Consider the following 26,858-nt stretch of genomic DNA (forward strand, 5'->3'; position numbering starts at 1 on the left):
TCATGGTGGATTTCCATGATAGAAACAAAAAAAAAAAAACGCTCAATGTTGAACTCAAAGACTAAATCCGTTCGGCACGGTACCGCCGGTGGCCATCAATTTTTCGATTTGCTGAATGTACAGGGCGTCCTTGTAGGACGGAGTGAGGAATGTTCGAACAACGGCCGAGTCCCGGACCTGCGGGATGCTCATGACAGCCTATGAAAACGCCAGCCACAAAACAAAAAAGTCAGCTTTGGCAAATCGTTTTCAACAAACAGTGCAAAAAAATCGCCTACCTGGATGTACTTGTCGAGTTTCTTGACACGCTTCGCAGCGACGTCGTTCTTTTGGCCTAAAGTCCGGACAGAGCGATCAGAACCAGGCGCGCTTCAAAATGACAAGCTTGTCAAACACTCGCTTCAACCACTTACTTCGCCCAAGTAGAATCTTCTCCGGCAACGCATTGGTCAAGGTGGTTTTATCGCCCGGGAATGCCTCGCAAATCCGCTCGTTGAGATCGAAAAATTCGCTGTAGCGTCGCAGCACGTAAACCAACGTGCCGTCCCTGCGCTTCGCCTCGATCAAGTACACCTGACAATGACAATTAAGGTCAGTAAAACGCAAGGTGAGAGTAAATTCACTAGGAAGAAACAAGGTTGAGAAGAAAAAAAAAAGAAAAAAAAAACGAAAAAAAAAAAAAAAAAAGGAGAGCAAGCGAGTGTCGTATTTCGAACTGCCATTTCAGTGGCGTCAGGGGTTCATGTTGTGATCCCACCAATCCATCCGAATGAGGAAATTGCTTTAGGCTCAATTGCGATTGACTTGGAAGCAGTTCGAGTGGCTCGCTTGCGAAAACCTCTCTTGGGCGTTTTGCTCAACTACCGCACCCCTCTCCGCGAATCACCACTCGATGATGTTTTTTTCGCAGAAGGGAAAGCAGGGCAGATCATCATGATATCATGATGGCGAACGACGGGGGGGGGGCGACGAAACAACAATCGCCAAGGGGAAAAAAAACTTGCTGAGTCAGCAATTTTCCGTGACATAACACTCACATAAAATTTGTCCGGATCAAAGACCTTCCTGAAATCAATGACCTCGGCAGAGATCACAGCGGTTGTGTCGGTTCTGTTTGATCAGGAAGAGGGGAGAGCGGGGGGAGGGAGAGAGAAAGAGCGTCAGAACGAAGCTCAAGCGAAAAATAAACAAAAACAATTGCTTCCAGCGAAACTTTCACAATCTACGCTCCTCCGCCTTCCAACTCACTCGTCTTGGGAAGACAACCCATCCGCAGCTTGCTTGGCCGCCACGTCCTTGGCAGTGGCCGTCAAGAATGTGCGAAGCAGCTCGCATTGGATGACCACGTCGGGCAACGCCATGATGGCCTGCAAACCACCACCATCCCCACAGAGTCAGAAAAACACGCGCGCAAGGCCAAGAAAATCCTCTACAATGACGAATAACGGACGCGTGCGTACCTGCATCATGTCGTCCAGCTCCTGACAGGCGGCGTTGTAATCCGTGAAAATGTTCTCCTTGACGTTCGGGAGGGCAGGGATGGGAATGGCAGACGTATCCAGCTCGTCACGCCCGGCAAACAGCTTGCTGAGCTTGCGGTGCATCTCTCGGAACTGAGGGAAGCGGCGGTAGATGGTTTCGGTGATGCCGCTGACCGCGGTGACCTCGACGACAAAGACCTGAAGGCAACAAAAGAAAAAAAGGCAACAGAGTGGAAGGATGTGTGTGAGGTGAGGTGAGTGGCGCCAGTGTGCAAGAGTCGACGGTTCGACTCAGATACCAGGGCTGAAAAGCAGCGGAGCTTCAATTCTCACACCCCCTTGGCTCTTTGTCCAAATACAATCACAGCAATGACTCATCAAAGGGCATCTTACAATGAACTTGGAGTTGGTGTACGCGTCACTGCGCTTGTCGTACCCAGTGACGGCGACGGAAACGCCCGACGGGGTGACAGATTGCCGCGACCTGCGCGACACAAACGTCGTTGTCCCGACCGTCTGGGTGGTGAGTGGCTCTGCCGCAGCTTCATCGCTCGAGCGAGACGATGACAGATCGCTTGGCGCACGGCGCGCGGGCGGTGGGCGTCTGGTGCTGGCCTCGCCGTTCACCTTGAGCGATCCGCCGCGCGTAAATCCGCCATTCATGCGCGATCCCATGGACGATATCGCCGATGACAGCGCAGACGGAGCTTGATCAGGCACTAGTGATGAAGATGAAGGCGACGAGGACAGCGGCGACGACGACGACGACGACGACTGGCCAGCAGTGGTCGCAGGGATTGGCCGTGCAGGCGGACGCGCAGCCGCATTTGGCGACGAGGCGCTGCGAACCACCGACGCCGGTCTGGGAGGTCTTGCGCTTGGGTTTGCGCTTGGGGTTGCGCTTGAACTAGGGTTTGAACTTGAGCTCGAGTTCGTGGGTGGTAGGCCAGAGACCGGCGAAGAGGAGGAGGAGGACGACGCAGCGGGAGAGGGCTTGGGGAACGAGGTGAGCACGGATGGAGACGGCTTTGGGCGCACCGCGGCGGTCGACGGAGGAGGGGACGGTCGTGCAGGCGCTGCCGAGAAGGCGACAGAGGAGGTCTGCTGCTGCTGAGGCCGAGCTGAGGACGAGGATGAGGATGCAGAGGGAAGCAGGGACGGAGACGAGGCCGACCAGGCGAACGGCGAAGCGCTGACACGGGACGACGAAGCTGCTGCTGCTGCTGAGGGGGATGATGACAATGAGGTGGGCTTCCCAGCAGGCGGCACTGGTCGCTGCGACTGAGCACTGGTCGTGGTCGTGGTGGTCGCTGCGGTTGATGGGGGTGATGATGTTGTGGATCGGAGTTGGGTTCGCCAGATGGCCGGATTGGAGCCACCGCCACTCGCATTCCCACTCGCACCGGATGATGATGATGATGATGATGACAGTGATGATGACAGTGATGATGATGATGTTGCATTCGCGCTGCTGCTGCTGCTGCTGCCGCTCATCACAAGCGGACGCGACATTTTGGTTTGGTTTTTTGTGGTGAAAAGTGTGAGGAAAGTTGCTTTATTTATCGTATTGTTTGCTGTTTTTTGTTTGTTGTTTTTAATTGAGTTTCACGCTCGAAAACACGGAAATAGAAAAAAGTGTAGAAACAGTGGAGAAAAAAAAAAAAAAAAGAATGAAGTAATGAAGAAAATTGAATCTCAGAAAAGAAGAAAATAAAATAACAGAATGAACGAGAACGAAAAAAAGAAATACAAGTAAAGAATTGGAAAATTCGGAAACACAGTGGATTTACACGAAACAATCACACGGATTTGAGACAACTCGGCGCGATATTAGAGCAGCAGCAGTTGGTCGACTTGGCTGAGAGACGCTTGAGGTGGAACAAGCAGCTGCTGGGGCTGGTAGGGCAACTCGGACATGTACGACTGCTGCTGCTGCGGCGCACCACCATACGACTGCTGGGCGTCGTATGACGTCGGTTGCTGTTGTGCCGAAAACAACGACTGGCTCGCTTGAGGCGCGTGGCTCTGGTAGGACGATTGGACCTGTTGCTGATAGGGCTGATACTGCTGCTGCTGCTGGGTCTGCTGCTGCGAGTAGATTGGCTGTTCAAACGACTGCTGCGGAGGATTTGATTGATGTTGCTGCAAAGGCTCTTGTTGTTGTTGCTGCTGTTGCTGCGGCAAACCATACGACAGCTCAGCATTCACCCCAGCGTGCGAGTTCTGATAACTTGAAGCAGAATACTGGCTCTGTGGCAGACTCGACCAGGCTTGCTGCTGCTGCTGCTGCTGCTGCGGAACATAGACCGGCTGTTGCATCTGCAAAGATTGACTCGACCAGGAGGATTGGGGAGAAGCAAGAGTCGAATGCTGCTGAGGTTCGGAGGAATAGCTCTGCGTATGCAAACCTTGTTGCGGCACATACGCTCCTTGCGTTGAGTGTTGCAACGTCGAGTACACTTGTGTCTGTTGTGGAACCTGCTGGGCATTGGAGGGCTGATAACCGAAAGCCGCGTATTGGCTCTGGTGTTGTTGCGGCTGTTGCTGTTGCAGGGCGGAGAGTTCGGAAATGTACGACGTTGGCTGCGATAGCTGAACTTGAGGCGAGTAAGATTGCTGCTGAGGTTGATGCTGCTGCTGCTGCTGCTGCTGCTGCTGCTGAGCTGGCTGCGGATGGAACGAGTTGAGATCAAATGCTCGATTGGCAGACGCGGGTGTTTGGTAGCCAAACCCATCCGTCGCTTCCGATGCCGGCGGAACATACTGTTGGTATTGCTGATGCTCTTGCTGCAGTTGGTGCTGCTGCTGCTGCTGTTGCTGTTGGTACTGCGAGGAGACCAGCTGCGACTGCGTTTGGTGGGGCTGCTGCTTGGGACTTTGCATCACTGGCGGCGATACGGGAGAACGATCAAACAAGGAGCTTGAATTGTGACTCGAGCTCGCATTGCTGGGAACAAGCTGTTGCAAAGATGATTGCTGGTACTGATGATCCAGCGATTGATACTTGTCGCCGCCGTACAACAGCGAGTCGTGACCTCCATTGATGCCATTTCCGAGGGCGGGACTTGCAAACAAGGCAAAATCTCGCGAAGGAGGCTGTTGTTGCTGTTGCTGATGTTGCTGGTGATGATGTTGCTGCTGTGGCTGTTGTTGCGACGCTGCTGCCTGATACCCATAACTCATCCCGCGTCCATGCGAGCTGCTGTTACTGGCGCTGTTCGTCAGAGAATCGTGCGGCGAGAGGCTGAAGAGAGACGTTGACGGAGCAGACATCATTTCTGTCGAAGGGGCCGAGAATGGATCAAACCGTCCACCCGCTGGCTGTTGTTCCTGCGACTGGAAGGAGCCTGCGTACGCTGCAGGAGAAGGCTGCTGCTGTTGTTGATACTGTTGTTGGTGCTGATGTGGCTGCTGATGTGGCTGTTGCTGTTGCAAGCTATTGAACCGATCGGGGAAGGAGTGTTGTTCCGGTTGATGTTGCTGCGGCAATGTCAGCACCTGTTGATGATTGGCTGACGAAAGTTGGTTGGACAGCGCAGATGACGAGAACTCGTACTCGGAAACCGGCTGCTGCTGGTGCTGGTGCGGCACCTGAGCCTGTTCTTGCTGCCGTAGTCCCACACCATTTGTCGCGTCGCCGCTGAGACCAAACGTACGCAGGGACGTGTCGCCCCCAAGATGCTGGAACGGAGCCAAAGACGAGTCTGGCAGCGGAGTCCACGACCCGACAATGTGAGGAGCAGGCTGCAATCCCGACTGGGGGACGGCAAAGCTCACAGAGAACGCCGACTCGGCAAACAGAGAGCTGTCGCGGAACCGTCCTGCGGGCAGTGCAACTGCTGGTTGCTGCAACGGCGATCCAAACTGCTGCTGCTGTTGCTGATACTGCTGTTGTTGCTGTTGCTGCGGCTGCTGTTGCTGCTGCGCTTGGTATTGCTGTGGCTGATGGTGATGCAGAGTGTTGCTCGAAAGGGGGTCGGCGTGAACCGCCATAGCAGCCAGCCGGGATCGCAAGGCGCTCAACTCGTCACCCACACCACCCATGGTACTCGAAACTGCAGGCAAGTCGGCAGGAATCTCCGCGAGTCCAGGGGCGAACGTTGGTTGCTGCATTTGCATTTGCATTTGCATTTGCTGTTGTTGCTGTTGCTGTTGTTGCTGCTGTTGTTGCTGCTGCTGCTGCTGCTGCTGCTGCTGCTGCTGCTCTTGCAACAACTGTTGCTGGCGTTGCTGGAATGCGCGCGCCGCAGCGGCAGCTGCTGCAACCGCTGCTTGCTCTTGAGCCTCGCGCTGCGCTTGTTCAAGCTTTTGCTGCTGCAACAAGAGCTGTGCCTGCTTTTCCTGCTGCTGGCGTTGGAGCTCCATCTCGAATATGGCGCGCTGGGCGGCCAATTCTGCTTGCTCTTGCTGCATTCGAGTGCGCCACGCTTGCGCCTGGCTAAAGGCATATTGCTGCTGCTGCAGGTGCTGTTGCTGGGTCAGTTGCGACTGCTGTTGCTGCACAGTGAACATGTCGTCATTGTTTGATGCGAGCGGACTGAGCGGCAGGCTTGGAGCGTTGCCCAGAGGCGTGTGAAGCGATGATGGAGAGGCTGGCACGGTGGGCAGGGGTGTCAGATTGAGCGTCAGGGCAGACGAAGGGGTTGTCGGGACGCTGGGAACGGTCGGAGTGGACGGGACGGACTGCTCGCGCAAGGCAGAGGAGAGGCGAGCTCGCTGCAAATCTCGCGACTTGCTGCGTCGAACAAACATGTCTGCACCCGCCAGGGCGTGCCGATCGAGTGCCTCTCCAAGCTGGCAGTAAAAGTCCACGCCTTGGCCAATTTTCCGCTGAATGTCCATGAAAACGTCAAACGCAGTCATGATGGAAGCCACCGTCTGGTCGCGCTTGGCGCGCACCTCCTGCTCCGCGTTGCCTCGCTGAGAAGTGACGAAATTGGCATTTTCCGCGGTAATCTCGCGCATCAGCACATCCTCCGTCTCATTGGAAGCAAACTGCTGGTCCACCATCGTCGTGTACTTTTGCAGCTGGCTCGCAACAATCTTCTTGCGCTCTTTCGTGTTGACGCCAGCGGCAAGTAATGCAGAGCGCGGGTTGTCGGTCGACGCGAGACGCCGGGCGTCGTCGAGCAGCTTTTTGCGAGTCATTTGCAGCGTCGTCACTCTGGACATGAGTGAACGGAGCTTGGCGATCGAGGGGTCCTCGGTCGCGGCAGTGTCGAGCAGGTTTGCCGCCGGCAGCGCTGCCAAAATCCCATCGGGGCCGGCGCACAGCATGCGGATGCTGTCGCGAGTCGAGTCAAGCAAGCCCACAAGCGCCTGATCGGACGCTTGGGCTTCGGTCAGCTTGCCTTCCAAGATGCGCACATCCGATCGCAACGCGTCCAAGGCGTTTGCATCAACGGTCGTGCGTGTCCAACGATCAGCGCCATGCTCTCGCAGCGCTTCTTGCTCGGCGTCTTCGTCGCGCTGAATGGCAGCTTTGAGATTGGAGATTGAGTCGGTGGCCTTGGAGGCAACCTGCTGCAGAGCCTCAAAGCCGTGCTGAATGCTCGAAAGGCCGCCTGCCGTGATGGCTTGCTTGGATTTTGTGATGAGCAGCTCTGGAAGCGCATACGGCTGCCCAATCTCATCAATGGCGCGCGGCAATCGCATCGCGTCCAACATGCGGGTCATGGCTGCATCACGCTCGGCCAGCTGCGACGACATTTTGCGCACAATCTCGTTCGCTTCCTCGCGGTAGGCGAGATTGGCCTCCTCGACGTGCGTCGGGAAGAGATTGGGGAAGAGCTCCTGGCGGTCTTCCAGCATTTTGATGACAAAGGCCCGTGGCTCAAACGGGGTCACGTTGGCCAAAATGGACCCCTTGATCTCGGGCAGGGCAGACACGGGGGTTTCCGTGACGTGGTAGACATTGTCATTGTCCTTCTGGGCTTGTTGCAGCGCTCGCGTGATGGAGTGAAGGTGCAAGGCGACGGCTTCCGCAAGCGTGTTTTGTACCTGCTGCAAGTTCGTGGTGACTGCTCCCGCCACACCCATAGCACCCGCCGCCGCCGACGACGAGGAGGAGCTGCTCAAACCTGCTGCAGACTTCTTCTTGTCGGCCTTGGAGTCGGCAGACTTGTCTGGCTTTGCATTGAGAATCTGCGAAGCCTCTTGGATGAACTGGTGCGCAAGACGGAGTCGCGCAAGCTCAACCCCGTACTGTTCCTCGGCAGTGGTGCCAGCTGTGGTCACCGCCGCCATCGCGCCCTGGTGCTGCGTCACAGCGCGGTACATGCGTGCCTTGGTCTGGATGATCTTGACCCAGGCCTTGTCAATCACGTCGACAAGCGGCGCGGCAGCAAACGCAGTCGCAATGTCATCGTAAAAGGCCGCCGTTTGGGCAGCCACCTTGCAGACGACAGAAGGCTTGAGGTGGTCCATGGTAGATTTCATGAGGAAGCATTCCTGGGCTTGTGCCTGTGGGGGGGGGGAACGCGCGAGGTCAAGCGAGAGGCGAAAATCACAAAAACAAAACAAAACCGACCATGGAAAAAAAAATGAACAACAAGCGAAGCTTAGAGCAACAAATCACCTCAGCTCAAGGAGAAACCGCAGGGGGCAAATCGTTACCATCATCAAGTTGCGGAAGGCGCCAATGAAATCGCGCGAAATGTCGACGGTGGGGGCATGAAGAAAGTTTTCACCAATGTACTTGCAAACGCCTGCAGCAAACTGGAAGAGGGATGCCTGGTGCTTGAGGCCTTCGGACGTGGTATGGTCGGAGCGAACAGCGACTTGGGACGAGATGGCGACGAGGTTGAACAGGGTGCAAGCCTTCTCGTAGGCGACGCTAAACTGCTTGACCGACTTGCCCGTGAGCAGATCTGTCCAAGTGAATGGCATCCGCACGCCGTGCTCGTTCAACGGGAATCTCAGTTCGAGGCGTTCGAGCTGAGCATAGTAGTTCAGGATGGCGATTCTGCGATTTGTTGAAAAAAAAGAGGTTTAGTCTGAGCGTTTCTAAAAAAATCGAGCTGTTGCCTGTGTTTTCTGTTTTTTTTTTTTACCTGCCATTCTCAGAGCGAGCGACGCTGACCACTGCGTCGTCTCGAATACGCTGCAGCCGAGCAAGGTCTGTTGCGTATGGCGCTGGGTCTTGCTTGAAGTCTGACTGAATGTACCTGTTAAAATCCAAAAATCAACTCAGAATTAGCTCGAACAAAGCAAAAGCATTCAACAAACCAAAGTGTCACATCTCAACTTGAAAATCGCATTCGACATTGAGAAATATTTGAGACAAAGAGAGAAGAAAATAATAAGAAAGCAAGTAGAAAAAAAAAAAAAAAAAAAAAAAAAAAAAAAGTCGAACTTTTGTTGTCATCAAAAAACAAAAAACACTTGTTTTTGAGCGGACGAACGAGAAGCATAGCGAACGAGACGAGACGAGACGAGTGACGGAAGAAGACACGATTGAGCGCTGTCTTTGGAAGTTGGAAGCGGAGAGAGAGGCAGAGAGACTGACCGCTTCAAGGCAGAGGCAACGTCGAGCGCGTCGGCCTTCTTGAGCTCGACTCCAGTCATCAGCGAGCCGTCGTTCAGCGGCGCAGACCCAGACCCCGCAGCAGCGGCAGCGGCAGAGGCAGACGACAGATCAGCGTCCGTGCCTGACATGGGTGCTGGGTGGCGGGAAGTGAAGTGGAGGGGGGTGGTCGAGTGCGAACGACGAGAATTTCAGGGGAAAAAGGAGGAGGGTTTGGATTCTGAGGGGGAAGGAGTGAACGCGGGGTGTGTGTGTGTGTGTGATTGAACAGAAACAGAGAGTGGATTGAACTGGAGATACAAAATGAAAACGGAGAAAGAGAGAGAGAGAGAGAGGATCGATGAGAGCTCGCAGCGTTGTTCGACGTAGATGAGTGCTCGACTGGGACGCTCTGTCTGCGATTTGCAGTTGGATCAATGATCTACTCCCATCCCCCTATCAACTTTGTTGTCAAATCTCAGTTGTTCTGGAATTGGGCGAATGGAGGTGGTATCAGTCTCTTCGTTGGTTTCATTTTCAGCAAAAAAAAGCAAGGATGAGGTTTGTTTTCCGCTGCTGCTCTGCACAACCAGACATTACTACCGCCTCCAGATTGTGTGGTTGAGTGTAGTTATGTGTGTGTGGTAGAGGGCAGTGGAGGAAAGGGGAGGGACAGGGGGGGGGGGGTAGAGATCTCGCCATTGAGAGCCTTACGGGACGTCTGGACTCTCCTCGCGCGAATGTGCTTTTGACTGCGCTGTAGCATTGCGGCATTGCGACGATATTGATGGGAGTGTGAGTGTGTGAGTGTGTGAGTGTGTGAGTGTGCTGAGCAAGCCGCCATTGAGCGCCAAAACGCCGAGATCCCTCACTTCTCGCTCGCTCTCCCTCACTCATCGCTGTGACTGCGTGGTGTCCCTCATTCAATGCTAGCCCCATTCTCTCTATACTACGGGGGCTCAGAGTACGAGAGCGAGTCCTGAAACCCCCGTTGATCGTTGATCGTCGTTCATGGATCGACTTTTTTGACCTTACGCACACTCACACACGTTCTATCTCGTCCGATGCTTGACCTGCAGCGAGGTGGACAAGTCGCAGATGAGCGAGGCCGAGCTCGCCCAGCACGAGAAGGAGGAGTTTGAGAAGGGCCCATTGAGCGTCCTGACCAAGGCCGTGCGATCGAACGCGCAGGTGTTTATCAACTGCCGCAACAACAGGAAGCTGCTTGCTCGCGTCAAGGCATTCGACCGCCACTTTAACATGATCCTCGAGGACGTCAGGGAGTTCTGGACCGAGGGCACGCGCGCCGGCAAGGGCAAGACCAAGTCAAAGCCAGTCAACAAGGATCGGTTTATCAGCAAGCTCTTCCTCCGCGGCGACAGCGTCATTATCATCCTGCCAAACCCAAGCCAGGCCACTGCTCAATGATGATCAAACTCCAGCACTCTTCGTGTTTGCAGTTTTGTTTTGGGCGGTCTTGTTTGGTTAAGTGAGGACGGAGGATTGTTCGTTTTCGACCAAACCGTCTCGTTTTGGTGGCGCGCTGAGATCCTCAGAGTGTCTATTTCAAGGGCCTTTGTCGTGTTTCTCTCTGCGCTTGGGCGAATTCGGTTGGCCATCTCCCTCTTTCCTCCTCCTTGTCTCGTTTCCTATTGCTTGTTGTTGTTGTTGTTGTTGTTGTTGTTGTTTTCTGTGAGAATTATTTGTCGCCGTGTTGCTGTGTTTGTGGTGTCGTTGTTAGCACATCTACTATTGTCATACCACTGATCTCTTACTCGTAGTAGCGTGAATTGAACCAAAGAACTCGCAAGCTCTGAAATCCCATCTCCATGCACGTAGCCGAAAAAGCAGAAAAGACTTTAGTGAAACAAAGACATACACACATCAAAGCAAAGATCATCTCGAAATAAAACGCAACACTTAAAAGGTTGGCTGAAAAACCCAAAATAAACTACAAGGCAAGAGTAAATAATAACGATTAATAATGTTGGTACGTCTCAGTGTTGGCCTCGAGAGCCTGGCGAAGCATCCACCAGACGCCGCAGAACACGAGAAGGCCGCAAAAGCGCGAAATGACGGCGCGCGTGTTGTCGCCTGGCGCAAGCAAGCTGACAATCAGCGCCGAGCTGTCGGAGGCAACCTCACTGACGGCAACAAACAGGCCGGTGGTGAAGGCGGCGTTGAGCAAGCGCCAGAAGCCACTGGTGCCGGGGATGAGCACCAGAATGCCCTTCGTGTCGGCCGCGAGCCAGATGTGGAACTGGAGAAGGAAGAGTTCCAGCGAGAGCTGGCCAATGTAGGCAAAGAAGCGGCTGTACACAGCCCGAGACCTGCCGGTCAGGTTGCGCAAAAAGGCAAAAGCGGCCACGAGGAAGGGCGACGAGAACGTGTGAATGTAGTTGCAGTAGGCCTTGTCCGTGCACGAGCGTGTGAACATGATGTACCAGCAAAAAATGCCAATCGACACAATGGACAGGATGGCCGAAGTGGCCGTGTTGAAAAGCAGACCCGAAAGCAGAGGGCCGGGAGGAGGCGGGGTTGTTCCAGGGCGAACTGCTGGTTGGTTGTCGTGGATGACGCCGTGCGACTTGGCGATTTGGTAGGCGTAGGCAATGAGCATGCCATGAGCGACGATCTGCAATGTAGAAGCAAAGATAAAAATGATGAGAGCGAACTCAAACAATGCGATGCAGTAGAACGAGAGAACAGGCAAACACCACCAACAACAACAACAAAAAAAGAACCAGCCGGAAAGATCCGTACAAAGCAATCGAGACCAGAGCGGAAGCGCCACTCGTACAGACTGTCGCTCACGCTGAACAGCTCCTTGATCGGCCACCAGTCAAACAGGAACTGGAAGATGGGAAAGTCGTCGGCACTGGTGCTCTTGTAGTTGCCGCTGAACGGCAGCCAGACAATGGAGCAGATGGTAAAGAGCGCGAGGATGCGAGCTGGCGCATCGAGACCCGGGAAGCGCTTTTGCACGGCAGGAATGGACGGGAATGCCATGATGGCATACACGACAAGGAACCAGAAGCTGGAAAGCGGGACAAAGTAGTAGAATTGGTAGGGCTTGTCCATGACCATGCACAGGCCGATGGTGAGAACGTTCAGACGCGTGAGCACCTGGATGATGCGCGTGATGCCAAACTGCTTCTTGGTGTAAAAGAAGGTAAAGTGGCCAAAGCCAGTCAGGAAGAGGTAGCTGGCAACAAAGACGCGCACAAGCATGTAGAGCGGCAGAACGGAGCTGCCGCCAAGGAAGTGGTAGATCAAAAAGACAATCTGCATCCAGCCCTTCCACTCGTCTGTCTGGTCGCGACTCAAAAAGGTCGGCGCCGTCTTGACATGGGTGAGTGTGCACCACCCAGCAACGAACATGACGCCAATCGACGCAATCAGGTCAAAGTGGGTGTAAATCTTGCGTTCCTTGGGGAAGATGTGGGTGCGGTCACACAGGAATGCAAAGACAAGGACGAGGCCCAGCTGGGCCACAGGCATGGCAACGCTCAGCAGGTTTGGCGACGACAGCATGTGGCGCGCACGAGCCGTGGCCCCGAATGCAGACTCTGCGCCCGACGCAACTGCGCCACCGGTGTGGTGACGGGCGGCATACGAGCCTCCGAGCCAGCACACGAGCGCAAACAGCACGACGGCAAAGAAGACGTACTGCAGACCAGTGAGGGCGGGGTAGGGTGCGCAGCACGTCACGTCGTCGGGACGGTCCCAGGCTTCGTGACGACGGTTGCAGAAGGCGTTGAGAATGACGTTCAGTTGCGCTTGCACGGCGGCGTCGGGAAAGTGGACGCCGTCGGTAGAGTCCTCGGCAAACGCCTTGCCAATGCTGCCAATGCTGCGAGAAATGAGCATGTTGGGCGCCAGGAAGCCGCCCTGCGTGGCAAGGTCGGCCGTGTGCGGAAGATCCGGGACAATCAAAGGCTCGAGCGCGAGGCGACCCGCGCGGTGCGGCAGGGGCTGCTGGTCGAGGTTGCCACCGCGAGCGCTCTCTTCCGCGCGCTCGTGCAAGCTGTGGGCAAAGTCCTCGGCCACGGGCAAAACGGCCTGGTTGAATTGGGCAATGCGCTCGTTCGTGATGGCCTGGCGATCGGGCCGGAGGTTGGCTTCGTTGACATTGAGAGTGACGCCCCAGAAAATGTCCAGATCCGCGCTGCTCTGTTCCCAGAGCGAGGAATGGGCGTCAAGCCACTTGGCACTGACCCCGGGACGTGGGCGGTCGCCCGCAGCATGGCCGTCGAGATCATTCAGGAATTGCAGGGAATCGCGATAGACTTCGGTCAGCTGCTGCTCGACCTGGTCGGGGGTGATCAAATCGCGCACATCCCAAAGGCCGACGCCGTGCACAAGCAAGCTCGGGCGCGTGAAGGCGCCTTGCGGTGCTGTCGTCGTGCCATCGTCTGCTTGCTGCGCATCGTCCAACAGGTTTGGGTTGTGCTCGCCGGCAAGCAGCAGGCGGCTGGAGATGGTCGCCAGGGACTGGTTTGCGACAAACGGAAGCCACAGAAAGTCAAGGGTGACGTTGTGACCGTGCCTGTTGAGGCCGAGCTCGTGTGCAAACGTCAAGTCCGAGTTGACCTTCTTGCCCGGGACGAGCATCGGGGACGGGGTGGCAACGGTGACGGACATGTCCGTGTGGTAGTCCTGCTGCGTGACTTGCGGGACGGCGCTCTTGTCGAGCAGGGCAATCATGCCAAGCCAGAGTTGCCGCGCGCGCGAGTCGCCAGCAAAGACAATGCGTCGCCCGGCGAGACAGGCGTGCGCAGCTGTTGCGGCCGAGCCAAACTCGCGCGCCATGCAGCCCTGTGGGCGCCACGACTTTGCGCCTGACTTTGGGTTGATCTGGACGCTTCCCTCTGCGTTGAGCAGGTAGTTGCACGAGTCGTATCCTGTTTCGAGGTTGAGTTGGATGGAAGAGCGACAACGGTGAGTGTCAGTGAGTGTCAGTATTGCGACTTCCTCCTCCTCCCCCCCCTCCTTTCTTTGATGATTTGGGGGGTGGCTAGTCTTTGACTGAGTTTGAATGAGGCTGTTGGGTTTTGTTGAGGGTCGGTGGTCAGGGGTCGGTGGTCAGGGTGGGAGTGAACTGTGAAGGATTTGGATTCGCCGTGTGCTCAATCTCTCTCTCTCGATCTCCCCACTCAAGCGCTCCATTCCACTCGTGCGCGTTCATCACAGAGTAGAGTGCTGCTGCTTGTCCTGTACCCAGCCACTGCTCCCCCTACTCCCACTCCCACTCCCACTCTCTCCCATTCCCCTCCCCAGCAACAGCAATAAAAAGTATAAAAATCAAAAAGAGCCATCCCGCCCACTCTGCTTTCAACCGAAGGGGAAGGACCACAACCGCTCCCCCCCTCAACTGCCCCATCTCGCTCTGAAGAGTGGTGAACGCAATTCAAAATGGACCTGCTTGCCTGAGGAGAGGCGGAGGAGGTGCAGCACGAGGAAGACGGCCGCGGCAATCAGAAGCCCGCGCTTGACCTGCGGCCACGACACACCGCCCACCAACGAGGACAGCCCAGCAGAGGACGATGAGGAGTTGTTGTTGTTGTTGCGTGCTGCAATCATCGCAACCATCCGCTCGCCGCCGGCAGTCGACACGGGCAGAGACGCCGACATGATTGGGCAAGGAGAGAGCTGACTGACTGAGAAAGTGAATAGAAAAAGTGAATAGAAAAAAAAAGAGAGACTGAATGAGTTTGGAGATGGACAGTTCAGTCATGAGAAGGGGAAAAGGGGAATAAGGGAGGATGCAGCGATAGGGCATGGAAATCAAGCTCATGCAAACAAATGGAGGAAAACGCTCGCTGCACCCAACTGCCAACAAGCGCCGTGCTCTTTCACAAATGGCAAACTTTAATAAAGTAACAAAACGAGATCATGGTTGCAATACAGACAAGGGGTGCAGCGGCACCGCCTTCCTGAGAAACTGTGGAAAAACCTGGCTTGGTTTACTGACCAGACCCACCGGCACCTGCAGTACTGGCAGGAAGCCGCGTTCCATAGGTGGCATAATCCGCACGCTCGGCAGCCTTGTACTCGTCAATCACTTGCTGAACAATCTCACTGTAGAATGAAGAAAAAAAATCATGGGCCAAAACCCGCAGTCAGCCGCTTGCCTCCACTTTCTGCATATGCCCAGGCCCAAGCCTCAGTCCCACTGCAGCCGCGACTCACCGCGAAGAATCAAACTCATCCAAGCTGTCGCTGAACATGGGTTCTTTGCGGAACTGGTCCATATAAGCCTCGCGCTTTCGCATCTTGTCGTATTGCCGGCAAGTTCGTTCAAAAAGCTGCATCAATATGATGCGGTTCAAAGAATAAACGTTAATCCAGAGCCCACCAAGCAGCAGCAATACCTATTTGAAACAAAAAGAAAAGCTCACCGTATGGATACTCGTGTGATTCGCTAGCATCAACCCGCTGACGCGGTTGGTACTTTGAATGTAGGGAGACTGGTTTGACAGGGCGACTTGAATGCTTGCGGGACCCCAGAGAATGAACTGCGCCAGCTTGCGCTCTCGGATGCGTTGCAACGACTTGTGCACTTGCGTCGGATCGACTTCGCCTTGGATAATGTTCAAGATTGAAATGTAGACGCCAGTGCGAGTAGGAGTCGACACCATGATGTTTTTGGGCTGCAGCAACCGACGCATGACGTCGAGAACGGTAGTTTTGCGCACGCTTGACTGTAAATCCGAAAACAGAAGAACAAAACAAACCAAAATGGCGTCAGCGCGCTCCAATGATGCAGGACACACTGACATCCAGAAGGAAAGCAACACTAAACGCAAGCAAAAAACAAACCGAATGTTCCGTCGAAAGAGGTGTGTAGCCAGACGTGAGGAAGTGCAATCGAGGGGTCGGGACGAGGTTGGCGACCAAGCCCACCATGTCGTTGTTCATGTAGCCAGGATAGCGCAGGGTTGTCGTGCTTGCTGCCATGACCGTTGATACCTGATGTGTGAAATCGCCGGGGCACAGTGGTTTGAAAATGAGGGTGGGGGAGACAAACGCGGCACAATTCCCAACTGAGCCTACTCACCAGTTGATTGACTTCAGTAAAGCTCGGCTTCTCCACGTGCAAACGATCTGCTGCAATGCGGTTGAGCGCCGTGTTGTCCAGCACGTTCTGCCAAAAGAAAAGAAGGAAAAAGTCAACCAAAAACCAGACAAAACCACATCACGCAATTGGAACCATCCTACTCACCACACAGTCAGCATTCAACGTCAGTCGCTTCAGCGTCAAGATGCTGTTGTATGGCTGCACAACGACGTCTGACATTTCCTCTTGATTCGGAAAGACAGAGTACGTTTGCACAAGCTTTTTCGGGTAGCGATCGTTCAACCGCTCCAAGAGGTACGATCCCATGCCTGAGCCGGTTCCACCAGCAATAGCGTGTGTCAGCACAAAGCCCTGTTGTGCAAAAGAGTTGTCGAGTGAGACACGGCGATGCTGAGCTCGGGTGCAAATGCAAAAGTTTTTTTTTTCGTACTTCCAAGCTGTCGCTGTTATCGGCCTCGCGATCCAGAATGTCAATGACATCGTCGTGTACAACGTCGCCTTGACGGTAGCCGCTGGCCCAGTTGTTACCTGCACCGCCACCGTCCGCCGACATGAAGACATTCTCCTGGTTGTACAGATTTGCATATGCGCTCGTTTTGATGCTATTGATAACGCGTGGCTCCAAGTCCATGAGAATGGCTCGCGGAATATAGTGATCGTCGTCAGCCTGTCCCCATTGATATTGATGTCCGTGATGAGGGTTGCGAGTTGGAGGATTAGTGAGTGAGTGAGCATTGGAGCAAGAGCTCGCCACCTCATCCCCCGACTTCCCCAGCCCTCTCTTGCCGACGAACAAAGAGACTGAATGGGCCGACTTACCTGATAGAAGAAGACGTCCTTGCGATCCGTGCCTTCGACGGCAAAGTCCTCGAGGCGACCCGACGGGTTGATGCCGTGCTCGACGCAGAGCTGCTTCCAGAACTCCATTCCGACTGCCATCCAGCAAAGCACACACGAGTGAGACGCGTTCATTTGCCAGGGTCTCAAAGCGCTGCATTGGAAGGCCAGTTCGGACGGCGGCAAAGCGACGAGGCAACAACAAAAAAAGGTTGGGATTTTGGCGGGAAAAACAAGACCGAAAAGCCATTGTTTGTTCAATCTCAGTCACTTCTCACTGCGTCAGCAGGTGTTCGAGGTGCGGGAAGTGCAAAGTTCAGCATGGAAGACAGGCATTGAAAATTGGCGGGATGCAGAGGAAGCGGAGTGTGGTGGTGGTGGTATTGGCTTACTCTGGTTGCCGCATTGGCCAAGCTGCAGCGTGATGACTTCGCGCGGCATCTCAGAAAACGAAGGGGTGGGGGAAAAAAAAAGACTGAGATCAAAAAATTGTATAGAATTGGAATTGGGAGACGAGTGAACAAAGCAAAAGGTATCGAATTGAAATAAAAGTGGAACAAACATTGAATTACAAACTAAAAGTACAAGGATTGTCATGATGCACGCAACAACATCAAAGAGGTCAAAGAAAGGGCTGTGGCTAGTCGCTGTCGCTGCCAGACTCGCTCAGCTGAAGCTTGACCGCTAATACAACAGAATCAAACGATGCATTCAAAAAATTAGAAATCTCCACTCATATCACCCTCCCCCCATCCTTGTGAGCTTGCTTCCACTCAAAACGCCTTACATAGATTTTCAAGCGCGCGAGCACGTTTAATCACGGGTAAGACGTCAGCCGTGCCTGTTGCGATTGGCTTGGAAGTGGCGCGGACGTGCATCTCGGAATCACTGTCGTCGTCAATGGCTGCAACCCGGCGCTTCCGAGAGGAAGAATCGACCACAGCAGGTGGATTGAGCGCACTAGCAGAGACGGCGGTAGCTGGCAAGGAACTGGAGGTTGAGCCGGGGGAAGCAGCAGCAGCCGTTCGGGCGAGTGGAGCTCGTGATGCGGCGGCTTTCCCTGCAGTGCTAGCAGATGGTGCACTCGATAGAGTGTCAGCCGGACTCGAGATTGCAGGTGATGAGGTTGACGATGATGTCGCAGGCTTCGAAGGCGAATTCGTGGCAGACGACGACTGCGACTCACTTGTCAAAGCACCTGCGCTCGCAGCCCCACTTGGCATGCCACTTGTCGTCGTTGTCGTCGCCGTCGTCGTCTTGCGTTTGGTTTCTCTCACTTGCTTGAGCGTGATATTTGTCGTGAGGCGTTCAAGGTAGAATTGCTGCGTTTCGCGATCGTAAATCAGCACGCATTCCCGCATGGCTGGCTTCTTTGGTCCAGCAAAACCAGCTTCGCCATGTGTCTGTCGCACCATTTGACAATGTGTAGAGTTGAATCAGAGTGGTCAGGGTTGGTTCGTAATGTTAGAAGGTCTTTCTTTGCCAAGCAAACTGTGCGTTTTTTGACCTGACTTGGCCACAATGCAACTTACGCCTGTTGTTGGGACTGTGACTCTAATGTTATCGCGCTGCACTGCGATCGACCCTGGCTTTGACTCGTCGATGGACGCCGGCTTAAAGTCGTCTGCTCAATGCACGTCAAAGGTCAATGCAAGCACGAGCCCAATGTCCAGATGTCCAGATATCCCGGTGCGCTTACATCGCAGGCCGTGGAAGCTGACGTCGTCTCGTGCGAACGATGCGCCCAGGATGAGCGGGAGCGGCTGGTCGAGCGGGAATGGCAGCCCAGCAGTCGCCGCAGTCAGCGTGGACTGCGCTTCAGCGGCAGCCGAGATGCGCTGCGACGACGCGGACGGCGGCGGGACGTACATGCTCTCCATTTGTGTAGGGTTCAAATATGGGTGAGCGAGACAGAAGACAAAACGCTGCAAAAAGTTGAGCTTTGAATGGATGAACGAGAGGTTTGTGAGTTTCAGAGAACTGAGCCAGTGCTCAGATTTGGACATTTAGATCTAGGTGATCAAGATGTGGTATTGGATCAAAGGGAAATATAACAGAGGTACAGCGACCATGAGCGAAGGGGGATGAGAGAACATTATTGAATGACATTGAATGACATTGACCAGTGTTACGACCTTACCCGGAACTTGACCTAGAATCACTACTGAAGCGTACGAAATGTATGCGGAGGTATATGTATCGTTTACTAAGAATATAGTGTAGAATGAGGGGAAGACCGATTAGGGATGAGCCCAGTTCGTAACAAGCTCAGTGTGTCTGCGATTGCTCTTTGTCATCGTTGAGCCTGATCTCTGCCTCTTTTTCCCCCGTCCCCTTCTACCCCCGGGGAGAAATTTCAAAGCTCGATCATACTCGCACTGGATTTTGGATCATGATGAGCAAGGTTCGGAATTGGAGGAAAATCACTTCCCAAAAGAGAAACAAAAGCTGACCTGTTTCACTTCAGTCTATTTCGTTGCTTTCTCACCCATGGCTGTAAGTGCTGCGAAGGCCTCCTCGTGGGTCTCTCCCAGCTCCACTCTATCGTGCACTCTGCCACCCGCAAGACACAGAACCGCGATTCATCTTTGATACTTTCACCGACTCTTTCCATCGAAACTGGGGTCGAACGACATGCATCGATCTGTTCTTGGCAATTCTTGGCGATTCTTGGCGCCTTTTTTTTTTTTTTTTTTCCTTTCTTCCTGCTTCTCCCGCTTCCCCCTGCTGTCCCTCAGTTCCTCGTGAAACGCCCTTGGTGTAATTTAGTCAACAAAGACTAAAGCATCGATTTTGACTTGATGGCGGCAAGGAAAGGAGGTACTGACCAGTTGTTTCACTTTTTCTTTCTTTTTCTTTGGATAGGCATCGAATCCAGCTCCAGCAACGCTCAGGTAATGAATGTGATTGCCCTACTCGTCACACTAGAGTTGTCTTCGTCTTGGTTTGACTGACTTTGCTTTTTTTTGCATTTGGACAGTGAACAGCTGCGCGCGTTGGCCGCATGTCTTGGTGTCTCAGTCGATTTGGCGCCAATTTCAGAAAGCGCCGACAGGCCAAACCAACGCGCCAGGCTCAAGCAGCTTTTGGATGGTCAACAAGCGGGCACATATGCTTCAACTGTCGAGCAGGAAACCGATGCCGCAGCTGCACTCCGGCAGTTGGAATTAGGCAATTCGTTGGAAGCTCTTGAGGGAAACCGATGCCGCAGCTGCACTCCGGCAGTTGGAATTAGGCAATTCGTTGGAAGCTCTTGAGGGAAGTTGCTGGAATCAGCCTCACCGGTGTGTGTGTGTGTGTGTGTGTGTGTGTGTGTGTGTGTGTGTGTGTGTGTGTGTGTGTGTGTGTGTGTGTGTGTGTGTGTGTGTGTGTGTGTGTGTGTGTGTGTGTGTGTGTGTGTGTGTGTGTTCACATTGTTTTGCAACTTGTAGTTGACTTCGCCGACGCTGAGACCGTCAAAAACCAGATTGATGCTGCCCGAACACAAGTTCGCGATGCGCTTCCTCTTGAGGTCCGACGTTGCGTTGAAATCTCGCATCCACTGATGCGTAAGTTGTGCTCACTTTATGTTGTGTGCTTCTGCTAGGCGTCAGGAGTGGTCCTGCTTGAGCGCGAGCAAGCGAAGAAAACTGCTCTTAATCTTTTGAGCGCGGTCACACGAAATCACAATGCCACCGATCGATTCAATATTGGGGTGATTGCTACGCTACCAGGTGCCGGCAAAACTGCCTTTTGCGACCTCATCCACTCTGACCTTGCAAAGCAAGTGCATCCTGACGGAAGGTTCATCAGTCTAAATGTCACTTTCGGCAGCCGAAGCTCATTCACTCGGCGCGAATGCAACAAGCATCCTGAGCACGCAGTGTCCTGGCGTATACTCGAAGAGTATTTGAACGTTCCGGCAACCCAGCGTCCCAGCTTCCGAGATTCCCTCACTGGTTCCTTTCGCGTCACCGACGTTGTAGACTACATTCGCAAAGACTTTGTCTCGCGTCACAGTCTACCCACTGGCACTCTCGTTCCGGTAATCATCACCCTTGATGAAGCAAGCAAGCTTTTACGTATGCCGGTCAATGCGAGATTCGACAATGAGTTCGACAAACTGCCACGAGAGCGCCAGGATTGTCGATTCCTGAAACTGGCCATCGCGCCACTTCGGGAACTGTCAACTCCGGCGGGCAAACTCATCATGTTCCTCAGCGGCACGCGTCCATTTCTGCTGACCAATGCAGCCCGTTTCGACCGGTCGGACACTGCAAATGGGAGCACCTATCCCTATAGCCTCATCGATATGCCACTTCTTTCTGGTGCTGCCTCAGCGCAGAAGGCAACCTCCCTCAACCACGATGGTTCAACTTGGCATCGAGACCGACATATCACGCAACTTCTGCAGCGCGCAGTCGGGAATCCTCGGCAGATTGGAGAGGTGTTTTCAAACCATGTTAAACCCCATCAACATGTTCTGATGGATTTTTCAACCTTGACTCGTGTTGTCGAAGCCGTGGTTTTCCAGTCAACTGACGCTCATGTACGTGACCGTTTGATTGAAGACTTTGTCGATTTGGGGCTTTGTTTCTGGGTGCAAACTTCAAACCCCCACTCCCCTCAGCTTACACTGAACCCGCAAGTTTTAGAATCTGGTGAGCGAACTTCCAAGAAAGCTGATGTGTATTTGTCGACTGGATCGAACTTCTCATCTTTTGTGGTTTGGTTGACAGTCCAACTTGCTCCAGATTCTGATAAACATCCCTACCTGCAGCTCGCGATTCGCCTGCTGGAAGAATTAAAAGTGGTTGGCAAAATGCTCTTGCCCCAAACCATCAACAACGACTTGGCGACTCTTCCATGGCACGAGTTGGAGCAGCTCGTTCCTTGTTTGCTCAATCTGCGCATGCTGGTCACGTTGTGCTTTGCATGCAAGGACGGCACTCCAAATGATGCCGACTTGCGTCTTCCCCTGTCTAAGCTGCTGGAGGGTGCCATCCTGAGCAATGATTTGTCGTCGTCCGAGGTTGTCCTGGAAGCGTTCTCTCAGAAGAACGACAAGCTGAAAAGCGGCTTTTCGCTAGACAAGCCCAATGCGCATGCGACAGACATTGTAGCGAACTTTGCCCTCACTTCAGCTTCCGCAGTTCAGCCTGAGATTGTAAGAAGTGACGCTTTGGACCATCGTTGGAGGCAGGTTTTGTCCGATTCGTCTGTTTCTCACTGGAGTGCCAATAGGTCCTCTGCAAAGCTCAACTCAAACTGCGAACTGGACTCGAGTCGCTGTCCGTGAATGCGGCCAAAGGCCTCATCTCCGACCAACGCAACGGTAGTGCGTCTCTAATTGCCGGGCTCGTCTCCACGCAGCGCATGACTCAAGCGCTTTCCGGTTCAAGTCTCGAGGCGAAATCGTGGCTTGTCTCGCGCAGCGAGCTGCACCGTTTCTTCTGTGGTCTGACGCCTATCGTTGATGGTATTTGCAACAGTTCTAATGTTCTCGAGGCGTCGAAGCTGTTTCAACTGACTACGCTGCTTTCTTTTCATTGCATTTCCACAGCACTCGTCTCGTACAACCCAAACCTGTCGGACGGGCCTGCTGTCACGGTGCAATTTAGGAGTGAGAAGCTAACGCAAGCCGAAGCCGATTACGTGGCTCATCGGTTTGTTGCAGAGCGCTCCAAACGCAAGGCATACTTTTCCAACCACAAAGAAGTCCGTGCTTTCTTGGAACAGATCGATCCTGAACTTGCTGCTCGCCTGTCTGACGAGGAGTTGACCTGGAACAGCGATGAACAGCCCCCGAAAACGGGCTCGGACTTTGCCCAGTCCAATTGAGCCGTAGACAGTCCAACCTCTAGCATAAATTACTGTGCTGGGTGAATGTACAGGGTGACGCTCAATTGGTTTTGGAACTCTGCAGAGCGACTCACCGCTGCGAAGTACTCTTGGTCACCTCAGAGATCTTTCTCCTTCCCTTCCCCCGTTACTTGAAACTCCAAATTCAATAAAGCAATGTGTATATCAACGTGACCAAGACAAGGTTAATACGAGATTGAAACTGCTCAAACCCCGTTGTTCTACAGAGACGACAAACACTTGAGCAACGCTGCAGCAGGAGGTCGAGTCTTGCAGTAAACACAGTAGAGCGCGCGCTCGAAAAAAGGAGACAAGTCCACAAAAGATCAGGTTTGACCAAGCTTTTGTGGTCTAGAATGCTGTATTGTACCATAGTCCTCGCTGGCGGGGTCCGAGACCGCCTTGAGCTTGGAGGCGAGTGTGTCCGTGTTGCGCTGCTTGATGGCAAAGATGATCGAGATGAATGCGTCAGAAGCAAAGTCAAACTCGACAGACGTCGGTCGAGGCTGTTCTGGTCTGCAGGCACGAGCGGGTTGCGATGCGAGGTCGATGGCGGCTATGCGAGACCAGCCAGCGGCCGCTTCCGACTTGACGGGGCTGGCGCATGATCCGCTGTGTGCGACAAGTCAAACTGTGAATCAGAGCGACACTATGATCGAGAGCGAGTCAAGTGAGTGACGTAACATTGGGGTGAAGTTGATGGGAGCTTGCATTTGTAGTCAAAACGAAAATCGCAACCGAACGAAAAACCAAACACGTCCACGAACATCAACTGTGTCTCAACATGTCGAGTCTTCGTCGTCATGATGAAGCTGGACAAACGAAACAAACACGCCAATGACAGGATTTCCAAAAATACTTCGTTGAACAGGTTCAGTTACCGTTTCCTTCGCTTGTCTTGAACACAATGCTGAGTGCTCGTCTTTCGCTCATCAAAGCAGCAATCCGTCGTGCTGCATGTACTACCACGACTCTTGCGCCGAAACGTCTGCATGATAAGGTCTTGCTCCAGTTTCAGTCCACCGACGCCCTCCCACTTCCCTGCTGGTCAATGAGAGCCAACGCGCGGTGTATTTTTATTGTCGTTGTGTGGCGTGCATGCGCGCCAACGTTCGATCAGTTGTTGTTTCAGTCGAGTTCGCCTCATTACCGGGCATCAGGGCCCCTAGACTCGCGCTGCGCCCCGTGTCTACAATGCCAACTCCATCACCTGCGTACTAGCAGCTAGTGACTGGTGTGCGTCGTCTCTTTCGGCTTGACAGCAGTTTGAACGAATGAACGACCGATGGGCACCGCGTTCTCGGATCAGGTTCTGTAGTTCTGTATAGTACAACCAGCATGGTACGACGGTTACAGAATTGTTATTGTCAAAGCAAGATCGGACAGGAGGCCGCCAATCAAACTCCCTCACCCTCTCACTTCACCAGACACACGATGGAAACACTGTCGTGGAAGGCGATGGCCTCTGGGGCAGCGCGAATCGACTCGGTCTGGAAATCGAGAACGCGCAACGAGGTCAGGGCGGAGACACGCGAGAGAGCGACATACGCCTGCCCAGATTCGAACGCCCGCGAAAGGGAAACTTCCGCGCAATCCAACGTCAACCCTTGCGAACGGTGAATCGAGATGGCCCAGCCGAGCGCCAACGGCACCTGCAGGCGTTGACTAGCTCCAGTAGCATCGCTGGGCAGCGCAAATGCCGCTGGCGAAACGACGCGTTCCGTGCCAGTGCGAACAAAGCGAACCAGGGGATAGCGCTCGTGGGTCAGCTCCTGCTGTCGAAGCTCCATGTACGCTGGGGCATTGGCAGCTTGGGGCCGGCCATTCGCGGCCGCCATGCCTCCATTTGGCGCTGGCCGGGCAAAGCCCACGACCACGCCACGCGCACCGTTAACGAGTCCTTGAGCCACGTCCAGGTTCCGTAGCAGGATGACTTGCGCCCCAACGCACAGCTCGAGCGTCCGCGGAGCCTGCACGCTCAGGTCGAGCATCGATGGGACGCGCGAGTCGCCGTCCGGCGTATCGCGCGCGTAAAAGGTCATGCGCTCTCCCGAAAGCTGCGCCAAACGCTGTTGATTGATCGAGACAACCATGTCAGTGTGCGTGCATAGCCGTGTCGCGAGGACACCGTGCTGCTCGATTTGCTGGGCGCCAGTGGCCAAAAGGGTGTCCGCAACCTCCTGGCTGCAGTCACCGCGGCGTAGCTTGCGCAAAAGCTCAATAAACCCGAGGTCGTTTTGGCGATGAATCTGGCGTAACTCGAGCGTGACTGGGACGGCCTTTTGCCAACAGGCTGCCTCGAAGGCAAACTTGCGACGCTGGCTTGTGACGTGGTTGAGATACTGCGCTGCAGGGTCGTTGCGCTGAATGACGGGCGGGAGCTGGAGAAAGTCCCCGCAAAGAATCAGCTGAATTCCGCCAAAGGGCTTGTTCGACCCCAGCACTTGCTGGATGACTTGATTGAGCAAATCAAACAAGTAGGCGCTCACCATGGAGATTTCGTCAATGACAAGGGTGATGCAGTGTCGCCAGCGCTCGCGGCGGAATGAGTTGGCTGTGGCCGCGACGCACGAGGTGAGCTGCTGGTGAAAGATGGGGTCGATGGGTTGGAGAGCTGCCTTGGTGGTTGCTGGAGTGCGTACTGCTCCACCTGCAGGAAGGTTGCTAGACTGTTGTTGAAGAGGTTGGAGGGCGGGACGATCGATGGAGGATTGCGAGTTCGCCGTCGTCGGATTGCTCGCTGCGGACAACCCGATGAGCGAGTGAATGGTGACACCGCCAATCAAACTCGCAGCCATGCCCGTGGGAGCCGCGACAAGAACGCAATCGTTGCTGCCGTAGCGATCAACCAGGCGCTGAACAATGTGGTTGAGAACACGCGTCTTGCCACTGCCTGCGCCGCCCGTGAAGAACAGGCTCTGCCCAGAGAGCGCCACATCAACGACTTTTTGCTGTTCAGGTGAAAGGTCTGCGTAGCTGGAATAGCGAGATGCGCGAAGTGCTGGGGCCGTGGTGAGATTTGCAACTGCAACTGGTGATGATGGCGGCTTGGCGAAATGGTTGGCTCCAACGTGGGAGGTGCTGACCATGAAGATGCCGGCTGGAATGCGCCCTCTTGGTGTCGATTTTAGCTGCTGTCTTGCCCGGGCTTGTGAGAATACGCTCGTTTGGGATGAAACCGCCACGGCGTGCGATTTGGCAAAGGACCCTTCGGCGGCAGCTTCGCGCTGTCGCTTAATCTCGAGTAGTGTTCGGTCTGAATCAAGACACGAGCTTGTTCGATGCTTGCTGAGCCCAATGACGGAAATTGAAGACGGATCTCGCGGGAGAACTGGAGCGATGGTTGGAACGGGTGATTCGCACTTGGCGCCTCGCCGACGCAATTCCTGAAGCAGGTCTTGCAAATCGTCAATCAGATCTGGTAATTTTGTGTTGATCTGCACGAGGACGAGTGCGCGAGGCGTTTTGATGGAGGCTTTGCCCTCATGGAGGAATCGGTCATACAGAAACACATTTGGCCAAGGCAGCTCTACCTGCTGGGATCGACCACCTCCTGCCGTTACGGACAACACGGCCCTGTTCTTGTAGTCCAGACAGACAGACACGCGACCGCCGGCGGGAGTGGAGGCAGAGGAAGTGGTGGTGATGCACGAGCTGTTGGCCGTTGACGGCAGGAAAATCTGCAGGGTCACCTTGCACTCGCCAACCTCTGACAAGACGTGCATTGCTCGATAACGGTCTGTCAAATGATATTTGTCGTAGGCTGGGTGAGCAGCGGAAGGGCAGCGAGCTCGCAAACAGGATGAAAAATGGACTTGTTTCAGAGCGGTTGTTTCAGCAAAAAATTCAAATGTTGGATTTTGCCGCCAAAAACAAAACCTTCAACTCGACCACTGTTGTTGCTGCGTGTCACTGTGTGGCCTCTCAGCGTGGCGAATGGTATGCAAATCTTACAATGAAGGCGACAGAATGGGATTCACGGGTTGGAACGAGACGCGGGGTGGAAAATGAGTGAAAAGCAGCCCAAAAAGTGCTTGTTTCAAAAGGACTGCTTTGGAAGTTCTTGGGAATGAAACAAATGTTACTCCGCTCACAATGCAACAGAGCATCGTTA

At 54.1% G+C, this 26,858-nt stretch overlaps 8 protein-coding genes across 8 annotated transcripts; 2 read left to right on the top strand and 6 right to left on the bottom strand.

Moving 5' to 3' along the window:
* Positions 1 to 54: 54 nt before the first annotated feature.
* CAOG_04940 (hypothetical protein) lies at positions 55 to 2,993 on the bottom strand (the record flags this gene model as incomplete). Its single annotated transcript, XM_004347641.1, has 7 exons — positions 55 to 198; positions 279 to 334; positions 414 to 573; positions 1,038 to 1,110; positions 1,249 to 1,367; positions 1,461 to 1,679; positions 1,875 to 2,993. The coding sequence occupies 7 exons, from the start codon at positions 2,991 to 2,993 to the stop codon at positions 55 to 57; spliced, it is 1,890 nt and encodes a 629-aa protein (XP_004347691.1).
* A 256-nt stretch (positions 2,994 to 3,249) lies between these two features.
* On the bottom strand, positions 3,250 to 9,280 carry CAOG_04941 (hypothetical protein). Its single transcript, XM_004347642.2, has 4 exons — positions 8,989 to 9,280; positions 8,534 to 8,647; positions 8,097 to 8,445; positions 3,250 to 7,943 (listed from the first exon to the last, which is right to left on the bottom strand). Exons 1-4 carry the CDS (start codon positions 9,135 to 9,137, stop codon positions 3,312 to 3,314), a joined length of 5,244 nt encoding a protein of 1,747 aa, XP_004347692.1. The 5' UTR covers positions 9,138 to 9,280; the 3' UTR covers positions 3,250 to 3,311.
* Positions 9,281 to 9,489: 209 nt separating this feature from the next.
* CAOG_04942 (small nuclear ribonucleoprotein sm d2) lies at positions 9,490 to 10,682 on the top strand. The gene is made up of 2 exons (XM_004347643.2): positions 9,490 to 9,546; positions 10,065 to 10,682. Exons 1-2 carry the CDS (start codon positions 9,542 to 9,544, stop codon positions 10,411 to 10,413), a joined length of 354 nt encoding a protein of 117 aa, XP_004347693.2. The 5' UTR covers positions 9,490 to 9,541; the 3' UTR covers positions 10,414 to 10,682.
* A 148-nt stretch (positions 10,683 to 10,830) lies between these two features.
* Positions 10,831 to 14,677, bottom strand: CAOG_04943 (hypothetical protein). Its single transcript, XM_004347644.2, has 3 exons — positions 14,415 to 14,677; positions 11,749 to 13,889; positions 10,831 to 11,620 (listed from the first exon to the last, which is right to left on the bottom strand). Exons 1-3 carry the CDS (start codon positions 14,617 to 14,619, stop codon positions 10,964 to 10,966), a joined length of 3,003 nt encoding a protein of 1,000 aa, XP_004347694.2. The 5' UTR covers positions 14,620 to 14,677; the 3' UTR covers positions 10,831 to 10,963.
* A 159-nt stretch (positions 14,678 to 14,836) lies between these two features.
* Positions 14,837 to 17,393, bottom strand: CAOG_04944 (tubulin gamma-1 chain). The gene is made up of 9 exons (XM_004347645.2): positions 17,296 to 17,393; positions 16,886 to 16,998; positions 16,497 to 16,733; positions 16,211 to 16,417; positions 16,046 to 16,132; positions 15,808 to 15,957; positions 15,387 to 15,689; positions 15,178 to 15,293; positions 14,837 to 15,066 (listed from the first exon to the last, which is right to left on the bottom strand). The coding sequence occupies exons 1-9, from the start codon at positions 17,342 to 17,344 to the stop codon at positions 14,952 to 14,954; spliced, it is 1,377 nt and encodes a 458-aa protein (XP_004347695.2). The 5' UTR covers positions 17,345 to 17,393; the 3' UTR covers positions 14,837 to 14,951.
* Positions 17,394 to 17,437: 44 nt separating this feature from the next.
* Positions 17,438 to 18,884, bottom strand: CAOG_04945 (hypothetical protein). The gene is made up of 4 exons (XM_004347646.2): positions 18,603 to 18,884; positions 18,436 to 18,527; positions 17,691 to 18,306; positions 17,438 to 17,587 (listed from the first exon to the last, which is right to left on the bottom strand). The coding sequence occupies exons 1-4, from the start codon at positions 18,781 to 18,783 to the stop codon at positions 17,544 to 17,546; spliced, it is 933 nt and encodes a 310-aa protein (XP_004347696.1). The 5' UTR covers positions 18,784 to 18,884; the 3' UTR covers positions 17,438 to 17,543.
* Positions 18,885 to 19,393: 509 nt separating this feature from the next.
* On the top strand, positions 19,394 to 22,723 carry CAOG_04946 (hypothetical protein; the record flags this gene model as incomplete). The annotated part of the gene is made up of 9 exons (XM_004347647.2): positions 19,394 to 19,399; positions 19,769 to 19,797; positions 19,884 to 19,996; positions 20,335 to 20,414; positions 20,490 to 21,431; positions 21,513 to 21,543; positions 21,622 to 22,049; positions 22,127 to 22,361; positions 22,446 to 22,723. The coding sequence occupies 9 exons, from the start codon at positions 19,394 to 19,396 to the stop codon at positions 22,721 to 22,723; spliced, it is 2,142 nt and encodes a 713-aa protein (XP_004347697.2).
* A 1,436-nt stretch (positions 22,724 to 24,159) lies between these two features.
* On the bottom strand, positions 24,160 to 26,824 carry CAOG_04947 (ATP-dependent DNA helicase PIF1; the record flags this gene model as incomplete). Its single annotated transcript, XM_004347648.2, has 3 exons — positions 26,699 to 26,824; positions 24,397 to 26,483; positions 24,160 to 24,294 (listed from the first exon to the last, which is right to left on the bottom strand). Exons 2-3 carry the CDS (start codon positions 26,467 to 26,469, stop codon positions 24,160 to 24,162), a joined length of 2,208 nt encoding a protein of 735 aa, XP_004347698.1. The 5' UTR covers positions 26,470 to 26,483; positions 26,699 to 26,824.
* Between the last annotated feature and the right edge of the window lie 34 nt (positions 26,825 to 26,858).

This window comes from Capsaspora owczarzaki (assembly GCF_000151315.2).
Source record: "Capsaspora owczarzaki ATCC 30864 unplaced genomic scaffold supercont2.7, whole genome shotgun sequence".
Classification (NCBI taxonomy): Eukaryota; class Filasterea; order Ministeriida; family Capsasporidae; genus Capsaspora; species Capsaspora owczarzaki.

Excerpts from the sequence above, each read along its gene's own strand:
- CAOG_04941 (XM_004347642.2), bottom strand. The coding sequence starts at position 9,137 with ATGTCAGGCACGGACGCTGATCTGTCGTCTGCCTCTGCCGCTGCCGCT. Across the intron at positions 8,648-8,988 it reads GTTGCCTCTGCCTTGAAGCG|GTACATTCAGTCAGACTTCA; the intron begins GTCAGTCTCTCT and ends GGATTTTAACAG. Across the intron at positions 7,944-8,096 it reads CCTTCCGCAACTTGATGATG|GCACAAGCCCAGGAATGCTT; the intron begins GTAACGATTTGC and ends CCCCCCCCACAG.
- CAOG_04943 (XM_004347644.2), bottom strand. The coding sequence starts at position 14,619 with ATGTCGGCGTCTCTGCCCGTGTCGACTGCCGGCGGCGAGCGGATGGTT. Across the intron at positions 13,890-14,414 it reads CCTCCTCCGCCTCTCCTCAG|GATACGACTCGTGCAACTAC; the intron begins GCAAGCAGGTCC and ends ACCTCGAAACAG. Across the intron at positions 11,621-11,748 it reads GCTCTGGTCTCGATTGCTTT|ATCGTCGCTCATGGCATGCT; the intron begins GTACGGATCTTT and ends TCTACATTGCAG.
- CAOG_04944 (XM_004347645.2), bottom strand. The coding sequence starts at position 17,344 with ATGCCGCGCGAAGTCATCACGCTGCAGCTTGGCCAATGCGGCAACCAG. Across the intron at positions 16,734-16,885 it reads AGGACGTCTTCTTCTATCAG|GCTGACGACGATCACTATAT; the intron begins GTAAGTCGGCCC and ends CAATGGGGACAG. Across the intron at positions 15,067-15,177 it reads GATGAGTTTGATTCTTCGCG|TGAGATTGTTCAGCAAGTGA; the intron begins GTGAGTCGCGGC and ends TTCATTCTACAG.
- CAOG_04945 (XM_004347646.2), bottom strand. The coding sequence starts at position 18,783 with ATGGAGAGCATGTACGTCCCGCCGCCGTCCGCGTCGTCGCAGCGCATC. Across the intron at positions 18,528-18,602 it reads CAGCTTCCACGGCCTGCGAT|ACGACTTTAAGCCGGCGTCC; the intron begins GTAAGCGCACCG and ends TGCATTGAGCAG. Across the intron at positions 17,588-17,690 it reads TCGCGCGCTTGAAAATCTAT|CGGTCAAGCTTCAGCTGAGC; the intron begins GTAAGGCGTTTT and ends CTGTTGTATTAG.